Source organism: Nelumbo nucifera, chromosome 6, assembly GCF_055504915.1.
Source record: "Nelumbo nucifera cultivar China Antique chromosome 6, China Antique-T2T, whole genome shotgun sequence".
Taxonomy (NCBI): domain Eukaryota; kingdom Viridiplantae; phylum Streptophyta; class Magnoliopsida; order Proteales; family Nelumbonaceae; genus Nelumbo; species Nelumbo nucifera.
In genome coordinates, this window is record NC_142654.1 from 9,617,332 (window position 1) to 9,643,769 (window position 26,438).

Below are 26,438 nucleotides of genomic sequence, written 5' to 3' on the forward strand. Positions count from 1 at the left end.
TTACAGGCATGACGAATGTGAGCTATTACGGGTCCGGATGTAGTAGGCAACTAGGCACGTTAGGTAAGCACAACGAGTGAGGGTTGACCTGTCCCAGTTAATGCGCCTTTCTCACCAACCTTCTGCCGTTTTGGGTTCTCTCACCTCTTCACTTTCAGCCGCTGCAACCCATTCCAATGGCCGAGCAGTTGACCTGCACCCTGCCAACCCCTGCCGCTTGGAACATCCGATGGCCGAGCAGCAAGGAATTCTGTTGCCTTGTTCACTCCCTCTTCTTCTCTTCTCTTTTGTCTTCCTGTTCAGACTCCGGGGATGTTCGGTTAAGTTGCCACCGTCTCCAAAATCCTCGGAAATTTTCACCAACTTGGCACGCTTCCCCACCGCTCTCTCAGGGCCCCGTCTCAAAAGTATGGGCTGTTCATTCTACTGCTCGTCGTTTCCTCCTTAGAGATGTCTATGGAAATCGCTAAGACCCAAGATACTAACTTTGCAACTAGGCCTTCTACAACTGCTGCAAAGAAGCTTCTCTATGGCTGCAATGACTTGGGGTTTGCACCTTACAGCGAGTACTGGAGACAGATGAAGAAGATGTCTGTTCTCCGCCTCTTGAGCGTCAAGAGAGTGCAGTCATTCAGATTTATAAGGGAACAAGAGGTTGCTCTTTTGATCGAGAAGATATCTCGTGCATGTCAGTTGCGCAACTCAATTAATCTAATCGAGTTGCTTACCATTCTATCCAATTACTTGATTTCTAGAGCTGCTTTCAGTCGCAAGTTTGAAGAAGAAGATGATGATAGCAGACGGATCGGGCCTTTGACAATGGAGGTAATGTCACTATTGGGAATGTTTAGTGTTCAGGATTTCTTCCCTTAGGATGGATCGATACAATTACCGGATTGGATGGGAGGTTAAAGAGGACGTCTCAAGAGTTGGATAAGCTCCTGGATCAAGTGATCAGAGGTCATGTTAGTACTATTGATGACCAAAGAAGCAAGGACCAGAGGGATGGAGAAGACTTTCTGGATATTTTGCTCCAAGCTCAAAAGGATTCAACGCTCGATATCCCCATCACTCGAGACAATATCAAAGCAATCAGTTTGGTAATATTCATTTCTGTTTCTGAACTACCAAATATTAATTAAGAACACTTTTTGATCTTCCCAGTTTAGGCCTCCTTTAAATGACATTACAATTGCTGGCTTTCTCGGATATCATATCGAAATTGATCCATGCGTCGACCTACAAATGCAATTTTGTACTCATTTTGGCTTTTGCCCTCCAAATAATATATTTCTTAACTAATTTGCTCATATATATCTTATATATCATGTTCCCACTACTTATTCACAGGACATGTTTATTGGTGGAAGCGATACGACGGCCATTACTGTGGAATGGAGCATGACCGAACTCGTCAAGAATCCCAAAGTGATGAGAAAAGCCCACGAAGTTAGACGTGTTGTGGGTAAGAAATCCAAGTTTGAAGAAGATGACATTCCTCAAATGGCTTATTTAAAAGTTGTTATCAAAGAGACTCTAAGATTACATCCTCCTGCTCCCTTTTTTATTCCAAGAGAGTCCATTAGAGCTATCAATGTTAATGGCTACCATATCCCAGCTAAAACCAATCTTCATCGATGTTTGGGCAATTCAAAGAGCGGCTGAAGGTCAAGAGGTGGGAGAACCCAAAATGGCAGAAGGTTGGAGAGAAAGGCGCATTGACTGGGACAGGTTTTTCTTTTTTATTGTTTTTTTTAATTATTTTGACACAAATAATAAAATAATAGATAATTCCTAACGGAACAAAAACGTATAGAAGAAAGGTGCATTAACTGGGACAGGTGTCAAACAGTTATTAGGTACTCACTCATTGTGCTTACCTAACGTGCCTACTACATCCGGACCCAGCTATTACGGGAATGACGCTTGTCATTCGGGTTCGTGTTGGATTATGCAGATTCTGAATTTCTTTATTATTATTATTATTATTATTATTGCAAAATGGAAAGGAACTATTACAAAGATGCATAATAGACAATCATTTGCTTTTTTTAGAGTTTGTACAGTTGAAAACAGTGACAAAATGGAGGAATGTATCACAATTCTAGTGATACGCTGATACCTGAACACATTACTCCATATGGGCTTTAGATTGTTGCAATAGTCCTCGAGTGCTGTCTGCATTTCTCCATGCTAGAAGGTTGGAAACCAACACATTATTCTCTCTCTCTCTCTCTCCCCCCCGGTGGAATGAGCTGAAAAAGAATTTCCAATAAATTCAACTCTGCTTTATTTAAAACTAAAAAGGCAATGCATTGCAAGCTTACTTTCGAACAATTATCATCATTCTAAAATTTTTTTGATAAAAAGAACATATATTGTTACACTGAACCTATGAAGAATAAACTATAAAGTACATCTTCAACGCCTTTAACCATTTTGGTTCAGTACTCGGTAGATGCAAATAGATCAAGAAACCTCCCGCAGTGTAGGCAGGAGGAAATATATATACCATTTGTCGTGGGGCTTCTTTGACATTGTGCTGTTTAAAGAGGAAAACCATGAAGCAGATTTCACCGCCGATAACGATACCGTTTGAAGTTGAAATAAACATGCAGTATACCACGTTCAAATGTGCACTTGAAACCCTTCTTGTGGGAGTACTCCCATTCTTTATTCACAATCCGAAATGCCTATAATGTGGTTGGTTACAATAAATCAGTTCACAGCACATTGATAACAAATTTAATTCAAATGGAAACTCAAGCACATTGCTGCAATTAACGGGTAAAGCGTATAACTTACAATGTCCTCGTAGGGAGGTCCTGCATGAAATCTTATGATGCACGTCTCACTACTATTTCCATCCTTTTCAATGGTATATACTGGAGCTTTGGTTTTGTCAACAAGGTCTGGATAGAAAATATTGAACTTGTAGCCCTGCACGATCTTTGGAGGTGGGTTGTCATGGTCATAGTGAGTCTGGTTGTATTTATTCCACTCGTACCCGGTATGAACACGATTGAAATACTTGGGTTTTCTTGGGCGATACTTGTCGTGCCACCAATATACCTGTGTGTCCATGTTGAGATGGTGAACTTGCCAAATAGGAAGGAGATGATTACCAAGTGATGCAACAAGTTTAAATAGTTGAGTTAAAGTCACACCTGTGAATCCAGGTTCACTTCAGCACCAGACCCAAATACTGCATCTCCTTCCTCCATAGCTCCCATAGCTTTCATGGCTTTCAGTTCCATGTTATCTTCTGCAGGAGCTGGCTTTGATGCCATTACTTCTTGAATCCGCCTTTTCTGTTCTTCTAAAACAGCAACACGTTTACGTTCCTGTTGAAATAATCCCAAGTTATATACAATATAAGGAGTCCTAAAGATGCACGATATAAATGGTGTGGCCATTCGAGGACTGAGCCACAAAGCTTTTTAGTGTGGGTCTCTCTGTCTCAACCATGGGCTAGGATTTTGTTCCTTGGCCACACTATTTATCTAGTCAGAGTTATCTTTCCACAGTAATGCAACTGCAAAAGTATATCATCAGATTTAGTACACTGCTAGGTGTAAAAAATTAGTTTTGCAACAGTTGACTGCAACACGATCTTTTTTTGAAGGCTGAACTTTAATAGAAGAAAGCCATTATATAGATTACCAGCTCGGCCTTGTCCTCCTCAGGGTCAATTGCTTCCTCATTCTCATCACCATGCAACAACTCGGGTGAAAATGAACCAGGCTCCTTTTCTTGCTCACTAGTTTCTTCATTCAGTATAGGCTCAGGAGAGTAGGGTTGGACATCATCTATATAAAGAGAAAAATATCAGCTAGAGCGCTCAAAAAAGGGCTTCTCAAAATTTAAAGAATATGGGCCATAGCTGAGAGTCCATACCTTCAACAGCAAGCTCAATATCCTCTCTAGGCTTTGAATCATGATCACTTTCCAAGTTATCTTCACTTCCCACAGGTTGCTCTAGTCGTTGTAGATGTTTACGCAATAGATCACTGTGAATCTCCTTCAGACGAGCCTGTAATTTTAGCAATTAACCTGTAAGTTCTCAATCAGAAGTTGCGAATTAGCAACCAAACCATTCAAAAATGTGCACAACTATGTACCTTTGCCTTGTATATTGTGAGACGTTTCAGAACAGCCTCCCAATATTCAACCACCTTGGCTGCACCAGAATCCATTTGTGACTCAATCTGGGACTTTAATGCTTCCAATTCCTTGGAAGTTTTTCCTTGCAAAAGGCTCTGAACATCAGTTTCAATGCTTGAATGTAAGCCCCTTTCTTCAGCAAGCAACTCGGCAGGTGGTTCTTCTCCACGGACCCTAGCTCGATCTAGTGCATCTCTTTTTCGAGCTTCAGCTAACTCCCAGTCACAAACCACCATTAATGCCTGAAAACAGAAAAGATTATCATATACATGCATTTAAAGTTACTATGGCAGCAAGGGAATGTGCCAAAAATTGGAAAGATGTAAATAAATAGGGCAATAGCGCCTTCTGACAATGGTACAATGATTCAAAGCAGTATTTCAGGCAATACCTACGATATCAAACAAGTTTCTTTTTTTTTATTCATATCTATAAATTAAAGGTATTATTCAAATTACATACCAATTCAGAGTTGAAAGACATTCAAATAAGTTTCTTTAATGTTCTAGGATATTCGATGTAGCCATATAGGTTAGAAGGTCTCCACCCTCGAGCACCTAAAAGTCTAGACAAGTCCTTGGCCTAAAAGGACAGGTTTCCTACAGACCTGTACATCTATAGCTGGAGTATACTTGCAAAATTTTACTTTAATTATTAATATGATTTTGTACTCATCATTTCCAAAAAAACAGATATTAAGAAAAACAAAAAAGTATACGGACTTAGAAATGGAGAAAGAGCTGAAACTGAAGCATGGTTTTAAAAAGCTATAGGCAATGCATTAAGGCACACGCCTTGAGGTGAGGCAGAACACCTAACCTCAAGCACCTTGTTACTGCGACAAGATGCTACAGCATATGGCTTCATTACTCCCCAAAAATTTAAGAAAACTTGATATTTTAGTTGGTTATAGATAAAACAAGACAACTTAAAATCAAAACTCTCATAATCTCTTTCTTAACCCAAAAATATCTCTTTTATTTTCTCTTACTAAATGTACATGTTAGAACAACATCTCCACTCACGTGAGAAAAGCATTATCCAATCACATGTTCACCCATGACATGTGACAGTGGGACCCATTTTTTTAATTTACAAACTAAAATTAATAGTTATGATTTTCTCTGATAAAAATAAACAAAATAGAAGAATCAATATAATAAAATTGAACACAATTCTAAACATTTTTTATCCACTCTCAATTACTTACAAGCCATTTAGTTCCAATAAAGAAATTGTATATGACAAAAAATTTCATTTGAATGAATACTTTATGTGAAAAAAGAAACCGATCTGAGGCATTTAGTCATTTTTTCCTTTATTCATCAAAAAAAAAATTCATTTGAAAATTTCTAGAATCTAGGTTAGTTGTATTGAGAAAAATATTAGAATATATGTAAATTTATAAAATTATTATTTTATTTAGGTAGAAAAGGTTATACTTGTAAAAATGAAATGTAAAAACTTTTAAAAAGTATCATGTTAAAAAGAATATAAATGTAAATAAATCATATCTGAAAATATAAAGAAATTACAAATAATGTCAGCTTGTTGTGTACATACGAATAAACTAGGATGTATGCCAATTAAATGAGTGGATTATTTTATTTAGGTAAAGAAGGTTACAACAATGAAACAAACTAAAAAATAAATTTTCAAAAAACATACTATTCATATTAAAAAGTACATATGTTAATATGTATATGTGTGTATTGAATTTTTCACAGAATTACAGATTCTGGTTAAGAAAATGACAAGCTGTATGTTCATGCAAAATTTTCCAGCAGGCTCCAAATAAAAAGAGAAATGTAAACAGCATGTACTGCATTTTTTTATCAATAACTAATGCTATTCATCAGTGTTTGGTTATTGTTAAAAATGGTGGGCAATCTGTAGCTGTGCCAAGCACCCCTTCACAAATAGCCTAGCCCTGCTACACATCTCACTTTTACAAAATTTACAAGTTACAGATTATATTCCTGGGGGTCACTCCACAAAACAATATTGAGATCTATTCATTTCTAGCCTGGTGAAAGAGTTGGCTGATCTGCTGGTCTAACAAGTACTGCAATTTTGAGACCACACAAATATTATTATGCACAACTAAGGTTATCAAACTGAAGTCCTCTCCAAAATCCAAGCTCATATGGATCCCAAAAATATCTGTTTATCTAATTAGTAAATCCGGTTTTGATATGATAGTATTACTATATGTATATTGTATAATTAACAATTTATTTTGAAGACACTTTTAATTGATTTTGTCAGTAATTCATAATATATGGAACTGATCTGGGTCCAATCCTAACTGGATAAGTTGGATTTCAATTTAAATCTAAATTACTCAATGGTGGTCCAGGCTATCCAGGATCTTGAGAAGGGTGGACTGGAAATGGACCTAACCTCCGGCACTTTTAGCAGAAATTGGGCACTCTCAGATTTGGATTTGCATCTCACGCTTGTCAGCCCAAGATTTTACCATGAACGGAGCAAAATCTCCTATGCACAATGTAAGACCAATAGGCCATTCAATATTTATATGAGATTATGGGTATCTGAGGGGGGAAATACCTCCCAAAACTCTATATGTGTTGGTGTTGCTCTGTCCAGATCAAGATGCATTTTTATGTCATCATGAAGTTCTTCCATTTCTTTCACTGTCAAACCCTGTAGTATGCATTTCAAATGTTAATATCACAAGTGGTCAGAATAAATGCCATCAAAAAGAAAAAAATGTGGGCATGATTTAGAACTAAAGAGCATAAGCATACATCACATTTACAAGAAGAAAATGAATGGTCTAAGTGTATGATAAGAGAAATATCTCGCAGAAACTATAGGCTAAAACCAAGTCAATGCATATGAATAATGCTTGATAGTAGTTAGACACTTGGCAAGGCAATTACGGATAATGTTCACTTGGATTCAGAGAGCAGCAAATAGTCTATCTGATGCTCTATAGGGGAGAGTTCATCACACATACTTGGCAAGGAAATTAAGGATGATGTTCACTTGGGTTCAGAGACCAACAAATAGTCTAGCTGGTGCTCTATATGGGTCTTCATAATAAGATTTGAAACCTGATTAACCATTAAACACCTAACCTGGTTAACTCCTCTCTAAGTTGTATGTTATATGGGCTTTGTGCCCGTTTGGGAGGACATTCACGAAGCAGCTTTTGGCATTGTATAACCCAAGAAACCCAGAAAGTCAAAAATAGGCTTACATGAACCCAAAAATTGACTTTTGATGAAGCTATTGTAGGTAACTTCTTGGAAGCAGCTCTGTCAATGCAGATCAATCATCGAAGAAGCCCTCCCAAACGGGCTCCTATTTGGTTAGGCCCAATGGAGCCCAAACCGTATTAGAAACTGGACCAGGCCATAATAAAGCGGCCTGATCTGGTCTGGTTTCTATACTAAAATGTTTTGTTCTGGTCTGAATATTTCTCAGACCATAATTTTCTGGTTTGGTCTGAGATTGTCTGGAACCAAACTAGACTGGACCATGAGCACCCCTATGCACTGGCCAGTAAAAGAGCACAAAGAGATTGTTTATTTAGAGAGAGATTTATCTAAAGGTCAGAATGGATTATACAGAAGTATGGAATTTAGTGTGTGAGCAACAGGGAGCTAGCCTATATCTGTACTAAGGCACACTTGTATATCATTCTTTATCCACAATTGATAAAATGTTCATTTGTTATTGATAGTGCTTGAAGGTCTTGCAAAACAAATGAAAAAAAAAATCAGATTCTGATGGAAACCAGTCCCTATGTCCATGCCAAGACGTTCCCAAGTGCCTCTCAATTATATGTTGCACATTCTCAAGGATACGGCCTTGAAGTTTAGTTGCTATTTTTTCTAAATTCTCTCAGGTTATATTCTTCAAAGAATCTGGTAGAACTGCAGATGGGTAATAGAGCTGTGAATCTCTCAAATTGTCAAACCATCCCATTGCTAGGTTTGAAGGAGTTATTTATTAAGTGTTTGATTGGCTTCTCTCTCTTGATTAGTAATCTGTTTCATTTTAGAAGAAACAAGAATTAATTAAGTAGTTTCTTTCTTGACTTTTAGCCCAAGTGATATTTTCCAACCTGTCCAACAACCCACTCCCTATTATATTGCATGCCTTATCATTTTATACAAACTTTCCTTTTAGCCCAAGTGATTTCTCCAGCCCTGTCCATTTCTTCTTTTGATCAATAACCAACCATTTTATTAATAGTAATTTAATGTACGAGTATACATACATCCATCCATTGGAGATTAAAAAAAAACCTTTTGTCTCCCATTCATTCTTTTCTTACAATTGTGCCCAGAAAATTTGATCTCTCCCCACCCTTTGTCTGGTTAATGCATCGGCCATCTGTTTTCTGTTCTTTGTACCCATTGAAAACTTACATCCATCTCTCTAGCCATCCATCTATTTTTTTAATACATTTTTGTACTGCCAAAGAGCTCCCTCTCCATTCTGCAGCCACTCCACCATTTTTTAATTTCCTTCAACAATTAGCTTGTTGAAGTTCATCATCCTTGCCCTTTGTACACCTTCATGACAACCATTATCTCAGCTCTTAGAGAATCTCCTACTCTAATTGGACCTGAAAATATGGCCACTATATGACCTTCCTCATCCCTAAAAATGCCTCCCAATTCCATCACCACCTGTCCATTTCAACCATCTCATTCTAATTACACGGTTGATATCCTATTAATCTCTCCCTTGTTATGCCATGTTATTGGCATGTAACCATAATATGACAGGAGAAGCAATGACATACTGATAAAAAACAAATGATTCATTCATATCTTCCTTTGTGAATTACCTTTCTCTTTTCCTGAAGAGAATCTCTACTCTCAAATATCAGAAAATTATATAGTACTAGCATACTAAATGGAACAAAATGGAATTCAATGAATATGACATATTTACCTTGAAGACCATGTAAGGTTCATTTATTTCAACGTCAAAATCATCCGATCCATTAAGGTTCTTGGATAGAATATCAATAGGCTTTGTACGCCCCTCACGCAGTCTAATCTCTGACCTGATTTTGCTTTGATCAAAATGGAACTGTAGATTAAATATGTTAGCAACTAAAGGATTGGAATATTCAAGGATGCAAGAGAATTAAGGACTATATATCATAATTACATCAACAAAATGCTAAAACAGAAACCATCATAACTCCAAGACAAAAATAGATACATAATTACTTCAAATGAAGCAATGGCAGGAAAATGAGTGATGCAATGAATCTGCTCCATACCTCTTCTTCTTTCTTTTCCCAGTCTTGGAACTCAGCCCTAGCCCGTTCCCTTGCCAACATTGCCTGCAAAATCAACAAAGGTAATTTTCCCATAGTAACCTGTATTTGTCTATAACTCTATATACAACAGAGAAAAGAGAAAAAGGAACCATAAACTAACTTGTGCTTTGCATAGTTCCTTGTTAAACTTTATCCTTGATGGGAACAACAATAATACAAAATGTTAAAAATTGAACTAACCATTTCCTCCTCATGTTGTGCCTTTTCAATTGCCCTTTCCTCCCTCCTCTTTTTCACCTTTTCGATCTCTGCCTGCACCAAGAATATGAATGTAAGTGTTGTAGAGTTTATTATTAAAGGTCAGGAATAATGCAGGAGCGGAAGAATCAAATATGGAATTTTCCTAAATTTTTTGTATTTTTTTTGTATATTTGGACAGTATGGGTATTTTCGTCATTTTAACTAGTCCTGTGTGGGGTCTGGGCTATAACATCTTCTTCCTCTAGTTTAGTAGGGCTTATCTTTCAATTTTCAGTTTATTTGCATTAGTAGATAGAAAGTTATTGTGTTTCTTGATGCACAAGACAAGGAGTGGCATTTTTGTAATTACGGTGAACAGTATTCCGGGCCACAAGTCACTCTATATAAATAGATGTATTCTCTTCCTCTTGAAGCTAATGAATGAATGAAAGAAGATTTCTTAAGAGTTCTCTTGCTGTATGGAGTGATTCCTACAAACCCTAGAGTGATTCTAGGACCCCTTGGAGTGATTCCTTGGGATTTCTCTCTCTTTTCTCTTTCTCTACCCTTTCTCCTCTCTCTTTCTGTCTTGTGTTAGTTTGTTCCAGCCCTACTACATTAGTTTTGGTATCAGAGCTAGTGGTTAGTCACCATGTTCTCACAAAGTGACTGATTCTATGGGCCTAGAGTATCATTTAAACAATCTCATGGGCCTATAATCAATGATGATAGGGTTTTTGAACCATATGAAGGGTCTATGGTTGATTTACTTGAGAACTTGGTGGAAGAAAGTAGTTCTAGTAATGTTGGTTATAGGAGTAAGGTTTTCAAGAATGTTAGAAGAGAAAGGGAAGTGACTAATTTCAAAGGAGATGAAGACAGACAAGCATTCTTTAATTGGATTGCTATACTAGAAGAATATTTCGATTGGCATGATATGTCTGAAAAACAAAGATTTAGATTTGCACACATGAAGCTCGCGGGTATTGCTAAAGTATGGTGGAGAACTCTTGAGCAACAACTAGAAAATAGAGGTGAATTTCCTATTACCACATGGGCAAAGATGAAGATGCATTTGCAAGAAAAGTACATTCCACAATACTTCCATGATGATCTATATGTGGAGTTGACTAATTTCAAGCAAGGTATGCTATCTGTAGTTCAATATATGCATAAGTTTAATGAATTATAATATTAGATGTGACATTACAGAAAGTGAAAGGCACAAACCAATTCATTTCATGAATGGACTAAGGGATGATATCAAGAATGAATTGTCTACAATTCAAATTTATGACTTAGATCATGCATTTGAATTGGCTCTTAAGATAGAGAAGAAGCAGTTGATTACAACAAAGAATTTGAAGCCAATGAAAAGAAAGTACAAAGTTGAAGATAAAGAAGATGATTTCTTGCATGTTGATGCCCATCCTAGAGATAAAGTTGTGAATGAAGAATTTCAACCTATAGAAGTTGTAAACATTGAAGATCAAAAGAGTGTAGGCCAAGAAAAGATTAGAATGGTTGAAGAAGGAACTTCCAACACCCATGGTCAACTTGAGGTTAATGATCAAGAAGAGATAGAAGTGGGGCAAGATGCAAATGTGTTGGTTGTAGTAGATGTTAGTAAGGAAGTAAGTCATGACTTTACCTTACAAGTTCAACTGGATTCAATTCAAGAATTACAAGTTGACATAGTACAAGTTCCACCAACATCAATAATGGCAGAAGTTCAAGATTTTGCTGAAGAACCAAGGGGAGCTGGACACATAGAGATGGAGATTTCTCAACTAGAGATTGAAGGAAAAGTTCCAAATGCTGCAATTGAGATTTTGGATGTGAAAATTCATAGTGATAAGCAAGGGGAAGATTCACCACAAGATAGGCTAATTGGTGATGTAAGTGGTCAAGAAGCTAATGTTATTGATTATTTAACAACTAAGGTTATGGAAGGCAGTATTTCATACATATATTGCTTTCAAGATCCATTTATAGCTTTGTGTGTGACATCTACTCTACAGTCCAAGTATGTTGAAGTAGTTATGGGAATTACTACTCATTTTGTCATTGAGGTACATCAATGTTTCATCCTCAAGATCTTCAAAACTCGAGGACGAGTTTTTTTGAACCAGGGGAGAATAATCCAAGAGCTAAAGAATCAAATATGGAATTTTTTTAAATTTTTTGTATATTTGGAAATATGGGTATTTTTGTCATTTTAACTAGTCCTGTGTGGGGCCTGGGCTATAACATCTTGCTCCTCTAGTTTAGTAGGGCTTATCTTTCAATTTTCAGTTTACTTGCATTAGTAGATAGAAAGTTATTGCGTTTCTTGATGCACAAGACAAAGAGTGGCATTTTTGTAATTATGGTGAACAGTATTCCGGGCCACAAGTCACTCTATATAAATAGATGTATTCTCTTCCTTTTGAAGCTAATGAATGAATGAAGATTTCTTAAGAGCTCTCTTGCTGAATGGAGTGGTTCCTACAAACCCTAGAGTGATTCTAGGACCTCTCAGAGTGATTCCTTGGGATTTCTCTCTCATTTCTCTTTCTCCACCCCTTCTCCTCCCTCTCTCTCTCAATACCCTCTCTCTCTCAATACTCTCTCTTACTCTCTCATTTCTGTCTGGTGATAGTTTGTTCTAGCCCCACTGCATCAAAGAATCATAATGATTAAATAATGACAAAAAGAAAAGACAACAGAGCCATCTGGCTCTGATCAACAGCGAAATACTTGAAAATTTATGCATGCCCTTGCTTGACAGAACTTTATGATGTAATTCTCTAATCTCAACAGAGCTTGCTTCTGTCAGGAGGGAGAAAAATAGCAAATATAAAATATAAATTGGACTTATTCCCAATATGACTTTGAAACTTAACTACACATATTTCCTCTCTACATATCTTTTTCTCTTTGTGTGTGTGCATATTCTAATGTCCCTTTGGCCCCCACGGGGGACAGGTGCTATACACTAGACCTAGTCAGTCAGTAAGTGAGAAAGTGCATGCAGAGCCCACAGGCATAATGCAAAAAGCCTGCCTATCTGCGGGTTTGAACCTGCACCTCCTCAGGCCAAGGGATGCTGTGCAATCAACTCAACCATAGGGGTGTCACAAATCTGCATGAACAACTATTGTGATTGCTCCGCTAATATATGCATTTATTTATGAGAAACAATAACTTTCATTTAATTTTAAGGAAAACCAGAACAACTGCCACCTTCATAGGCAAGGTGACCCCTTAACACAAACAGTTTATGAACATGCCCAGAAAAGATTTTCCCTACTAACTCCTTGCTTCGCTAAGGTATCGGCCATTGCATTGGCTGACCTCCTAGTCCATTTAAAGTGTACTTCAGGCTCCCCCATTAGGTGCATAATTTCCCTTACAGGCTGTCCAAGGGACCAAGTGCCCAAACTGTTTGTTTGCATCCGACCTACTACCAATTCTGAATCTCCCTCCACATCCAATTGTTGAAAACTCAGTTGTTTAGCCAATTTGAGCCCCTAAGAGTGCCAAAACTTTAGCTCTAAGAGAGTCCCCAAGCCTATCAGGCCAGAAAACAGGGCCAGGACTCTTCCTTCCCCATCTCTAAAGACACCCCCAATTCCAGAGGGGCCAGGATTACCTACAAAGCTGCCGTCAAAATTCAACTTTACACCACAAAGTAAGGAGGGGACCAATCCTCTTAAAGAGTTATAGATGAGCAGGAAGAGCTTGCTACTGTGCTCCAACCGCTAACCATATCACCTACGGAGAAGTCCTTGAAAAGGTCCAATGATTTCAGCCAATGGTGATCCCTTCTATGAGTTCATGTGCTGTTTTTCTTGCCCTTGGAAAATTCTGTTATTTCTCTCTTCCCACACTGCCCAAATAATTTCTGCCCTTGTTGTTCTCCCCATCTCTGGTGTCCTTGATCTCTGCGGCTAAGGGTCTTCAGCAGCGTAATCTAGTAGCTTTGTTGAGGACCAGAAAACTGTGGGAAAGGTTCAAAATTTTGCAGCAGATAGGTCCGTATCAGTGACCCCCCAATATGCCCTTTTTGGATAGGTTTCGGGGTTTGACCTGCTTTAGGGGGTAGAGAGGCCTTAAACCCCCCCCCCCCCCCCGAACAGGTTCGGGAAAAAAAAAAAACTAAAAACAAAACGCTCAATGATACAAACTGATACGCCCCATCTGTGGGAGTTGTAATTTTGCTTGTGCCTGGCCAAGGGCATTTTCCTTGGGGGCCTGTTGTACTTTGTTCTATTAATAAAAGCTACCTCACTTTTTTTCCAAAAAAACATAAAGAAAGATTCCTCTTACTCAACTAAACCTTGTCCCAATTATATGGGGCCTGCTACATTTTTTTCTTTTGATGGATAACTTGAAAATGTTACTATTAAAAGATGTGTTTTGTATGACTATTTACTAAATACTTGACATTTGGATCCAAGCCAAGGGAATTTTATATGATTTTGACAAAATTTTCTCTAAAATCTGAACTGTTGATATAAGCCCATAAGAAATTAATAAAGATTAAGTATGATCAATTTATCCCTGGTCAGGAAATCAAGTTATTCAATATTTCAATGTAACCGATCATCAAGCACTTAATCACAATATAAATTTCTTACCATCCTTTCTTTCTGTCTCTTTTTCTCAGCTTTGACCGAAAACGTTTCAAGCGGTACACCTTGTGCAACATCACGTTCAATCTTCTTTCGCCACACAAACCTACATACACAATGAACATATCAGAATAAAATATAAACAACAAAACAACTATTTTTGTTAGTTTATCATGTTAAGCTTGTTAAGTCATTAATTTCATCCATTTGTAACATATGATCTATATATAAAAAAAATGAACTCCTAAAAAATACAAAATTAAGAAAACCAGATATTCCAAATTGCAAACAAAACTAAATGCAATTTGAAAAGTGAGAAATAACAAAGAGAGTTCGAAACAGAAGAATCACATATAGGTTCTCCTTTGTCACAATGAAAGTACTTTCTTCCTTTTTGTTGATAACAAAAACATTATCAGAGAAGGAGCAAGAAGGATACAAAGAAGGAGATCAAAGGGATGGCCATGAAAGGGCAAATAAAGAAAGAGGTTGCTCAGAAAAATTTGACTCACAATCTAATTGTCACTTAAACCTCCATCCTTGGAAAGCCTGTGTCATAGCATTAGTTGACCATGGTACTCAGGAAAAAGATATTACAATTGGGAAGCCAGAAACCAATTGGATGCTATGAGAGAGGTGCCTAGAAAATATATTGTCAATAGATCAATCAATATATGTATTTGTGCTTGAGTGCATGTGTCACCAAAATACATTCTATTAGATCCTTGATTTTCAACAATGATGTCTAGGAATGTGAGGGCCTTTGATGATCTTGAAGGAAGAACATCTTGTTGCCAGATTGGAACCCCAGTTATCCATGGCATCGATAATGCAAAACCTCTCACGCTCTCTGGAGTCTGGCCTAGGGACACTATCCATCTCAATTCTTAGGTCCAATCATGTCTGCATACACACAATCAATTCTTAGATCCTTGATTTTCAACAATGATGTCTAGGAATGTGAGGGCCTTTGATGATCTTGAAGGAAGAACATCTTGTTGCCAGATTGGAACCCCAGTTATCCATGGCATCGATAATGCAAAACCTCTCACGCTCTCTGGAGTCTGGCCTAGGGACACTATCCATCTCAATTCTTAGGTCCAATCATGTCTGCATACACACAATCATATAATATGAGGAAAAAAAAAAAAAAAAACTTGCGTTCCCAACTTCCCATAAAAACATAACCAAGGGCACAACTAGCACCTTGTAAATTATATAAAATATAAAGAATGTCCAAGAGATACCTTGCCCAGCAGAGAAGAAGGAAAATACAGGCCACTCACCTTATCCCTCCTTAGCAAGATAAAACTTGATGCCAAGGAACTTGTGTATTATAGGGGATAACTAGATGTACACACCCAAAAAATGAAGCTTGACCGTAGTGCCCAGAACAATTAAAAGGGGATCATGCCAACCTTTGGAGCTCTTTAGGAGTTGGCCTGCAAAGAAGTACCTAATGACCACTTGACCATGCATCAGCCCCTCTTACTCACTTTCTCTGGCATCATTTTTTTATCAATAACTGGACTTTAATTAAAGATTAGAAACAGATACATAAAAGGACACAGGGAGAAGTAAACTCGCTTAACCCTCCCCAAGTAAATGTTCAATTACAACAAATCCCAAAACAAAATTTCCCTTCCCAGCCCTTGTTTTGCAAGTGCATCTTTTTTCTATCAATAGCTTTGCAAGTGTATCTGCAAAACAATTAGCAGTCCTCTTTACCCACTGTAGTTCTATCTCCAAGTCCCTGGTCAACCGCTTAAACTTCTTTTTCATTGGCAAAATTCCATATTCCATTCAGTAGACGATCAAGACTGCGATCAGCCTTGAACCCTAATAGATTTCAGATTAAGAAAAGTAGAATAAAAGTAAGAGGAAGGAAGAAAGGAGAAGAGAAGAACTGGAGAACACAAGGGTTTGAAAGGAGGGACAGATTCTAACTGATCTGCCGCCACCACTCTCTTAGTATTTATAGGTTATGTTCAGTACATAGAGAAAATGACAGACTGCCCTTAGTACTTTACATGACAAATAAAGCAAATAACAAACTGACCACCAACTGACACTACCATGACTGAAACAAATAATTACACATACTGTCCTACGAACACAGTGGGGACCACAGCTGTGGGGCCCACATCAGTTTTCTCTACACTCTCCCTCAAGTTGGGAGTAGATATTTATCATTCCCAACTTGGATAGGTCTGCCTCTAACTTCTTCCTTGATACAGCCTTGGTGAGGATATCCGCGAGCTGCATGTTGGATGTGATATACGGGAGACACACTTCTTGTGATGAGACCCTCTCTCGCACAAAATGTCGATCAACTTCAATATGTTTAGTTCTGTCATGCTGCACTGGATTGTGGACTATATTAATAGCCGCCTGATTATCACAATACAGCATCAAGGGCTTCTCATAATCAATACCCAACTCTTCAAGTAGTGATGTCAACCATAGAATTTCAGCCACTCCGTTAGCCATTGACCTATATTCCGCTTCAGCACTAGAGCGGGAAACAACACTCTGCTTCTTATTCCTCCAAGAGACAAAGTTACCTCCCACAAGGGCACAATATCTAGAGGTAGACCTCCTGTCATTAGCACTCCCAGCCCAATCGGCATCTGTATAGACCTCCACCTTCATGTGATTATTGTTCTTGAACAGTATACCTCTACCCGGGCATCTCTTCAAGTATGCTAATATTCTCTCTGCCGCAAGAAGATGAGTAGTTCTAGGGGAATGCATGTACTGGCTGACAACACTAACTGCATAACTGATATCTGGCCGAGTGAGACAGAGATATAGGAGCTTTCCAACCAACCGTTGGAACATAACTTTGTCTTCAAGAAGCTCCCCGCCCTCTGCACTAATCTTGTGATTCTGTTTAATGGGTGTATCAGCAGGCTTAGCACCTAACTTTCCAGTTTTTGCCAACAGATCTAGAATATATTTTCTCTGAGAGATAAAGATCCCCTGTTTAGATCTAGCAACCTCAATACCCAAAAAATACCGTAGTGTACCAAGATCTTTCACCTCAAACTCTTGATGAAGGAGCTGTTTGAGGGACTCAATCTCACTACTATTATTTCCTGTCACTACAATATCATCCACATATACAGCAAGCAAGGTCAGAGAGGAGTCCACCCTCTTAATGAACAGTGTATGATCTGACTGGGCCTGTACATAACCGAATTTTCCAAGGGCTAGTCCGAATCTATCAAACCAGGCTCTAGGTGACTGCTTCAAACCATACAATGCCTTGTTCAGTCGGCAAACCTTCTTACTTGTCTCTATATCATAGAATCCAGGAGGCAACTGCATGTAGACCTCTTCCTATAAGTCTCCATTCAGAAAAGCATTTTTAACATCCATCTGGAACAAGGGCCAAGAATGACTTGCTGCAAGGGATAACAGAACTCGGATGGTGGTCATCTTGGCTACTGGGGCAAAGGTCTCCAAGTAGTCTATGCCATAAGTCTGGGTGAACCCCTTTGCAACCAGTCGGGCTTTGTACCTTTCGAATGGAGTCATCAGCATTATGCTTCACAGTAAATACCCATCTACATCCAACCGGTTTCTTTCCTTTGGGTAGGTCAACTAATGCCCAAGTATTATTTTTCAACAGGGCATCCATTTCGACTTGCATTGCATCTTTCCACTCTGGAACTGATAAGGCTTGCACTGTTCTTGGAATAGGGACATTGGCAATGGAAGTGAGATAGGACCGGTAAGAGGGAGATAGGCGATCATAGGATAAAAACTGTAAAATGCAGTGAGCTGTAGATGTGGTGCAATGTCGTTTCCCTTTACGGACGTCAAAAGAGAGATCAAGGTCATCCACAGGAGGGGAAGTGGCAACAGTGGAAGGTGTCTCAGTGGGCTCTAGGACTATAATACTTGGATCTGGAGCCGCAGAAGGAACTGGAGCTGGCCTGGACTGCCGATGACTGTGATCAACCTGCCTTCGCCTGTGATAGACTCTGAACTCCTGATCCCTCTGACCACCCTCACCACTACAGCCTTCATCACCCAATGGAATAGGTAAAGAAACAGCCCCACTCCCACTGCGCTCCCCCTGAGGAAAGAGACTCAAAATCCCACTCTCACTGCTCTCCCCCTGAGGAGAAACCCTAGGATAATAGGGTGTCTCCTCAAAGAAGGTGACATTCATGGAGACAAACTTCTTCCCTAAAACAGCATCATAGCAGCAATAACCCTTTTGAGTTTGTGCATAACCGAGGAAAATGCATTTGGAGGCCTTAGGTTCAAACTTGGAATGATGGGGCCCAAGAAGTTGAACGAAACAGGTACAAACAAAGGTTTTAAGGGGAACGGTAAACAACTCCTCGTTTGGGTATAGGAGGGAAAAAGGGGTTTTCATACCAAGAACCCGGGAAGAAACCCGATTAATGAGATTTACTGTCGTGAGGATAGCATCACCCCAGAAGCGAATAGGTACATTGGAGGTAAACATAATGCTTCTAGCCACCTCCAAGATGTGCCTATTCTTCCTTTCGGCAACCCCGTTCTGCTGTGGTGTATGAGGGCAGGTGCTCTGGTGAAAAACTCCATGGCTAAGGAGATAAGAGGTCAATGGCTTAGCAAAGTATTCATTTGCATTATCAGATCTAAAATCTTTGATTTTGGCCCCAAACTGAGTTAGAATCATCTTATGGAAGTTTTGGGTCAGAGCAGGAACCTCATCTCGAGAACGCATAAGATAGACCCAAGAAAACCAGGTATGGTCATCAACAAACAACAGAAAATATCTGTACCCACCCATAGAAGGGATGTGATATGGCCCCCAAACATCAATATGCACAATATCAAAAGAATAATTACTCCTTTTATTACTCAAAGAATAAGATGTTCTACAATGTTTGGCAAACTCACAACTCTCACATCTCAACTTTGACAATTCAACAGACTCAAATAAAGTAGGAAACAGACTCTTCAAGGACCGGAAAGATAAATGACCTAACCGATTATGCCAAAGCATAACCGAACTCACAAACTGAGAAACAAATGACTTCTTATCCACTAGCTCTTCCCAACAAGGACTCTCTCCGAGCAGATAGATCCCATTCGTCTCACGGCCAGTCCCAATCACCTTCCTCGTCTCCAAGTCCTGAAAAACACATCGGTCAGGGAAAAAGGTTATTGAACAGTTCATATGTTTGGTAATACTACTAACTGAAAGCAGGTTAGTATCAAGCTTAGGAACATGCAAGACAGAAGATAAAGAAATAGTATCCGATAACTTGATGTCACCCTTGCCCGAAATGGGAACAAGAGAGCCATCAACAATGGATACTCTATCTCTACCGGAGGACAAGTGATAAGTAGTGAGCAATGATGGCAAGCTAGTCATATGGTCGTATGCACCTGAACCTATTACCCAACAATGTTCAGTATTACCTGGAGCTGAAGCATGGTAAGCTGAGGCTCGAGTACCTGAATGTGCAAATGAAGATGTGGCAGGGGCTGATGGTGACTGAGATGGCTGAGCTGAACTCCCAACTTCCTTTTCTAACTGTATTAGGGCAGCCCGAACCGCGGCTAAGGTCTCTAGGGGTGTGCTTTTGTGCCTGACGAGGATGCTGAATCAGTGTTCACCGCCACATGAGCATTACCCTTCTTATTTCTTAGTTTTGCTGGGACCAAATGAGGATGTAGCTTCCAACAAGTATCTTTTGTGTGCTTGGGTTTCTTGCAATGTTCACATACCAAGTCCCGTTTATCTTCCTTCTTCCTATCCCTTTCTGGATCACCCCCTGACTTAGGTTTAACAGCTGTTAGGGCTAGGGAAAGGGGTTGAGGTTGCATCATGACTTTCCTCCTGGTCTCTTCACTATGCACCAGGGAGTATGCTTGAGAGAGGGTCACCCTATCTCTGGTCAGTATCTGTTGCATCACAATGTCATATTCTGAATTCAGGCCGGCCAGAAATTCAAACACCCTATTTGTCTCGACTTGCTTTCTGTGAGTCTGTGCATCTTTGGGACTCTCCCACTCAAGGGTCTCTAGAGAAGTAGACATAAACTGGTTTCTCTCCTTGTTTAAGACTATTCACTTCACACTTCAGTTCATAGGCTCTGGCAACATTAAGGGGTTGGGAATAGGTTTCTTTCACAACATCCCATATCTCCTTGGCTATCTTTGCCCACAAGTAATTTCTGCTGATATGTGGCTGCATAGAATTACACAGCCATGCCATAACCATGTAATTCTCTTGAACCCACTTGGTGTACATTGGGTCCTCCTTGGAAGGTTCTTTCACATCTCCCAAGAGGTAACTCAGTTTTCCCCTTCCTCCAATAGCCATCATGGTTGATTGGGCCCATTCCAAGTAGTTTGACCCGTCAAATCTCACAGTTGTAATCTGAAACCCAATTTCAGATATACTATCATAATTGTTGTTCCCAAAACTACCTTCTCCCTGATTTTTAAACTCCATCTTTGGTCAAGAATCAGTAATTATGAACTGTTAGGGTCACTACACCAGAAAACAGCACTTGGACAGTCGATCACAATCAGAAATCAGTATGGAATCAATGCAGGTCTGATCTGAAACCAATCTGTAATCACGGTATATGCATGAACTAGTGCAGGTCTGATCTGAAACCAAGCGGCAATCACAGTATATGCATGAAACCAGTATAAATCTGATCTGAAACCAATCGGCAATCACAATACCAAGCAATCCGTACAAGTTTTTTACCCCCTAAAAGAGCTCAAAGCCAAAAAATAGGTCTAAAACTAGCTTAGAGAGCAATCTGAGATGCTGGAGCAGAATTAGGGTTTTAATCGTAGGTCTGAAATAAGTGCTCAGCCGCACTTTCCAAGCAGTCCGTACAATTAGGACTTGTCGTAGGGTCAATGTGAAACCCTAAAACTGATCACCTCTGAGAGAAAACCCTAAAACAAGCACTTTCCAAGAAGATAAAGAGGGTTCGGCCCAACAGTCCGGTTTGCCGCAAGGTTAATGTCAAACCCTAGAATAGAGAGAAAACCCTAAAGCAGTTCGGTCGCTCCTTCTAGATAGGTCCAACCTATCTCGACTGATAGCAGTCTCTGAAAATAAATAAAACTTACCCAAAGAATGTTGTTCGCTACCTTCTAGGGTTGCCTGAACCCTAGCCTTCTCTAATTCTTCCTGATTACCAACACTCTGCAAGCCGTGGCAAATCTTCAACAGCTACTAAACTCTTCTGGTAATCTCCAAGAATCAGCCAACGAATACTTCTTCATAAGCTTCCAGCCCTAGAGGGTTCTCATGTGGTCGGCTGGACTAGACACACATGAGAACCCTAGATAGGCTCTGATACCAAGTAGACGATCAAGACTGCGATCGGCCTTGAACCCTAATAGATTTCAGATTAAGAAAAGTAGAAGAAAAGTAAGAGGAAGGAAGAAAGGAGAGGAGAAGAACTGGAGAACACAAGGGTTTGAAAGGAGGGATAGATTCTAACTGATCTGCCGCCGCCACTCTCTTAGTATTTATAGGTTATGTTCAGTACATAGAGAAAAGGACAGATCTGCCCTTAGTACTTACATGACAAATAAAGCAAATAAAAAACTAAAATAAATAACAACTGAAATAACAAACTGACCACCAACTGACACTACCATGACTAAAACAAATAATTACACATACTGTCCTACGAACACAGTGGGGCCCACATCAGTGTTCTCTACACATTCTCCTCCTTTTGCAGCCATCCTATAACCAATTTAGAGTCACCTACCACAATCAGCTTTCTGATATTCAACTCCTTTGATCTTTTAATCCCTTCCATTGCCGCCAAAACCCCAGCTCTAAGTGAATCACCTACCCCAAATGGGAACCAAGTAAAGGGCAATAACTTTCCCTCTTCATCCATGAAAACTACTCTTATCCCTGAGGAACCTAGATTACCTTCGTTGTTACCATCAAAATTCAATTTAGTGAACCAACATCTGGTGGGGACCAAAGTGGACATGTCACAGACTTGAGGGGAGCTGAATTAGCCACTACCTTCCAATTCTTGAACAGATCATCTGAAGATATGCCCTCAAATAATTCTAAGGACTTCACCCGATGAACCACCCTAATAGTCATGGTTTCAATGATGGACGCTCTACACCTTTCCTTTTCAGAGAAAATTCTTTGATTCCTTTCCTCCCAAACTGTCCAACAAATAGCAGCCCTTGTACATCTCCAATCATTCCCCCTGCCCCCAATCCTCCACCTGTTGTCCCAAGATGCCTAAGACCACTTAAAGATCATAATACATAAAACTAAATTTATTGTTAAAATAATCAATCCATAATTATTTTAAACTAACAGTATTTATAGTATATTTTCACATGTATCACTCACATGCTTCATCAACAGCCCAAAACTTTGAAACTTTCTAAATTTGGCAATCCAACATATTGATCCCAAACAACTCCATGAGTTGGGGCACTCAGAGCTTGACTAAACATAGATTGAGAAATCCAAACAAACGCCACAGCTGGCACTTTTAATTTTCCTCGATAAGTAATAATTTTCAAGCCAATACTGCCTGCCTTAACCATTTAAACAGAAGGGCCCTATTCATGACAGAGTCTGGATCTGCTACCAACAAGACTCTGTTGCTGAACTCAGGATCCCAGTAATGTTCAATTACAACATTTACTGTAGCCCAACATGGCCCACATTACACCTCTAATATCATCCATCATCTTACCACCCAAACTAGCCACCATTAGTTGAACAACATTGTGTAGTTAGCAGCACCATCGGTCCCAAATGTCAGGTATTTCTTCTTTCTTCTTCCTGTTTCAAATAGAATCAAATCTCATCTCAAATGCCAATCAGATCTCAAGTTTTGGACTTCTCTCAATTTCACTCTTATTCATTTTTTCTTTATCTTCTTGTTTCAATTCTCAAGCCTTAAATTGACAAAATGGGATGTCAAATGTCAGACCAACAACCAATTTTAAATTTTGAGTCTTATTATTTTGCAACTTTCAATGAATAGGATGTAAGAATCCTCTTTAAACTTTCATTTTGTTTGGTGATAATCTAATCGGGTCTCATTTGGATATCCGTAACTTGATCAAATCGAATTCAAATCTAAAGATTTTTTAGATCCATCGGATTTGAATCGAATTTGAACATCTTGTATTTCCTAACAAATTGAATTCGGATATAACCCTATCCAAATTTGATTCAACCCGTTTGCATACCTACTCTCACTTTTTTTCTTTCATTTTTTTTGTTTGATTTCCTTCTCAAGAACATTCTTTTTCAATAATCTTCAACCTACAAATACCAATTTAATTGAACAGAAACAGTATAGTTGCTTTTTTTTAAATAATGATGTTTTATGGTGGAGATTATTATTGTTTTCAAACCGAGGAACAAAGCATCCTTTAGATGATTCTAGCCAGGATGAGGATATTGAGTTGGAATTATGGTGAGACTAACAGGATTAAAATTAAATAAATAAATGCATTTGAGGAAGATTAAAGGTAGCACAAAGAGATGATGGTTAAGATAAAGTTAACTGAGAAGGTCTAGTCTAATGAAATGAAGGTCATTGACTGAAACAATGAGGGATAAGGATAACAAGGAGGATTGAATGTATGCAGTAAGAAAGGCTCCAGAAATGTCCTTTGGAAGAAGATAATAGCCCCAGTTGGAGCAAAATGGAGACACGTAAGTCCTGTATTAAACACTGCATACTATAAGGCTGTTGCTGTTAATGATAACAATGACAACTTGGTTAAGAGGTTCAATGGAATGTCATACACCTTATTGTACCAGAAGAAATGCAAAAGAAAGGAATTCATTCCCGACCATGGATAAAGACACCTAAAAAGAGTAAAATTATGGAACCTTCCAAAAAACAAGCAAGGTAGCCTGCCCTGCAAAACTTCATTCCATCTCAACCAGAATACCGAGTAGCAAGGTTCAAAGCATTGATATGATACACCCCGCATTGTATGGATAGAAAACGTTAAATACACATAATTAGGGCACCTGGCCACTTTTAAGGGTCAATACCTTTGGTATACTGTCCTGACCCAATTCATAAAATTCTAGTTAATTTTTTACCTATGTTTAAAGGCCATTTGAAACGTCTGATAGACAAGAATTGCATATCGAGCGTATATACTTTGAACCTTGCTGACTAGGTAATAATATTTAAAGAACACACTTGAACCAGTGGTTGATCTTTTCATCCAATGGCTTCTTCTTCAGCTGAATTTCTTCAAGGAAGAACCACCCACCCATACATGGGGCCAGCTTATCTAAGTCCTAGGGAATTCTTCAAAATAAGCATCTGACTCACCAACTTGAGTTTTACACTATCAAAAATAGTTACTAGGGCTCACACATATGTATGTGTTGTATCTCTTATGAAACACTCAGATGATAGCAGAAGAGGATTACTTTACAACAAACACAAGGCACCGACACTCCAACCAAATATAAACTCGACCAAACTAATGAATGCAAAATCAATTGCAAATCATAGATAAAACCAAATGCAACTGACAAACGAATTCTCCTCTTCATGGAAGAAACAATACAAGAGAACCAAAGTAGAAATAAATGCTTGCCATTGCTTAACAGTGAACATATTTACGGCCACAAAGGGGCGAATTCATCAATGGAGAAATACTTACTTCTCATTGAGATTGGAATCGCCGAAGGGATTCGAGTCATTGGAGTAACCAGAAACTGTCTGCGACTTCAGTTTCTTCGCAACTCTCAATGCCTAAAAATCAAAAGAGAAAGAAAGGGGGGGGGGAGGGAATTAACACAAAGAACCCTAGAAAATAATCAGAGACAAATAAAGAACCCAAAGCCTGAAATACAAATGGAAAAAGAGAGACATACTTTCCTCTGTGCTTTCTTCGCCAAGTACTCGGTGATTTCTTCCTCTGTAATCTCTCGTGAAGACCTCTTCTTATTACGCCGATCATGTTCATAGCTGCTTTCAGAAGACTCCGAGTCCGAGTCACTCGACCTCCTCTTCTTCCTACTACTACTACTACGACTGCTTCCATGCCTCCCCATCAACCCTCTTTAGCTAAACTTCACAATTAACCCTAGAGATTGCACAGAATACTGAACTCAGCCGGCGAATTAAAGTTGCGACGAGCGAGAGGGCCCCCGCCGACGGCGGTTGGAGAGTTTCCCCGAATGGGGAATGGACACTTATATTCGGCTATTCGGATTTAGGAAATGGAAACGGGAGCAGTGACTCAGCGAATCTTCTGGCGATTCCGTTGTCCGTGGGTGGGACACACACAACAGTTTAAATACGTTTCTTAAAGGGGAGTAGATTCCAATCAAAGAGTAGCGAGGAGGACGGGGTTGTGCTGTGGGAAGTTGTGGGGCGCAGTCTTGTGGGGTTGATTTGAATTCCCTAAAAGCATCATAATTTTGAGGGTAAATTATATATTAGTGACAATTACCCTATGAACTTTTATTTACAACAAAGACTCCTGAATTTTCAAATTCAGACAAAGACCTTAAGTGGTGGAAGAAGTTAATTTACTAAAATACACATTTAAAAGCTTCTATAAAATAGAAATATTTTGCTTAAAAAACATTGAAGCTTCTCTTAAAATTTAGAATTTCAACAAACACAATATGCAATTGATATTAACTAAACCAATAACAAATGGAAATGAAAAAAAAATACTAAAATAAAGAGAAAATTCTTTATGACCACCCTGTACTTTGGCTGGACTGACAATTCGGTCCCTTAACTTTAAAAGACATTTTAGTACTTGATAATTCGGCACCTGTTGTTAAGTGGCATATAAAAAGACACAAATAACCCTCAAATATCATTTAATTTTCTTTATCAACCATCCCCTAAAATCAAAACCAACCTACAGACACACACACACGAAAATAAGGCTAGTTATGCAGAAAATTCAAATTTCAGATGTGCACCCAATGCTTTTTTAACCAGCTTTCAATTTCCCCCAGGTGTAAGTGATGAAGAGAGTGCTCCTTCAGCAGCTAAAACGAAACCAGAAGAGAAAATCTCAAATATCTCGTCGCTTTAGTGTTAACTGAAAATCAAATGGAATAAAACAGAGGTACCGATTGACACTTTGCGTGTATCTTTTAAAGACTGTTAATG

The 26,438-nt window shown here is 38.9% G+C and overlaps 1 protein-coding gene, 1 long non-coding RNA gene and 1 pseudogene across 4 annotated transcripts; 2 read left to right on the plus strand and 1 right to left on the minus strand.

Annotated features, from left to right (window-relative positions):
- The first annotated feature begins 450 nt into the window (after positions 1 to 450).
- LOC148790597 (cytochrome P450 71A1 pseudogene) lies at positions 451 to 873 on the plus strand (annotated as a pseudogene).
- Positions 874 to 964: 91 nt separating this feature from the next.
- Positions 965 to 1,729, plus strand: LOC104591298 (uncharacterized). Its single transcript, XR_016077312.1, has 3 exons — positions 965 to 1,100; positions 1,351 to 1,465; positions 1,619 to 1,729. It is a non-coding gene; the product is annotated as an uncharacterized LOC104591298 (long non-coding RNA).
- A 289-nt stretch (positions 1,730 to 2,018) lies between these two features.
- Positions 2,019 to 25,575, minus strand: LOC104587206 (cactus-binding carboxy-terminal, cactin). 3 transcript variants are annotated; one of them, XR_016077311.1, is made up of 14 exons: positions 25,178 to 25,575; positions 24,964 to 25,055; positions 14,299 to 14,398; positions 9,677 to 9,748; positions 9,437 to 9,499; positions 9,100 to 9,240; positions 6,736 to 6,831; positions 4,122 to 4,406; positions 3,898 to 4,033; positions 3,664 to 3,809; positions 3,168 to 3,344; positions 2,806 to 3,072; positions 2,513 to 2,693; positions 2,019 to 2,255 (listed from the first exon to the last, which is right to left on the minus strand). XR_016077311.1 is itself a non-coding variant. In XM_010244723.3 (13 exons), exons 1-13 carry the CDS (start codon positions 25,355 to 25,357, stop codon positions 2,574 to 2,576), a joined length of 1,875 nt encoding a protein of 624 aa, XP_010243025.1. In that variant the 5' UTR covers positions 25,358 to 25,575; the 3' UTR covers positions 2,289 to 2,573. The 3 variants fall into 3 exon arrangements, 2 of the variants coding, with proteins under 2 accessions (XP_010243025.1, XP_088745756.1); XM_010244723.3 differs by lacking the exon at positions 2,019 to 2,255 and having other exon boundaries at positions 2,289 to 2,693; XM_088889630.1 differs by lacking the exons at positions 2,019 to 2,255; positions 2,513 to 2,693; positions 2,806 to 3,072; ... (7 more) ...; positions 9,677 to 9,748; positions 14,299 to 14,398 and adding an exon at positions 17,535 to 19,429 and having other exon boundaries at positions 25,178 to 25,472.
- Positions 25,576 to 26,438: the final 863 nt, after the last annotated feature.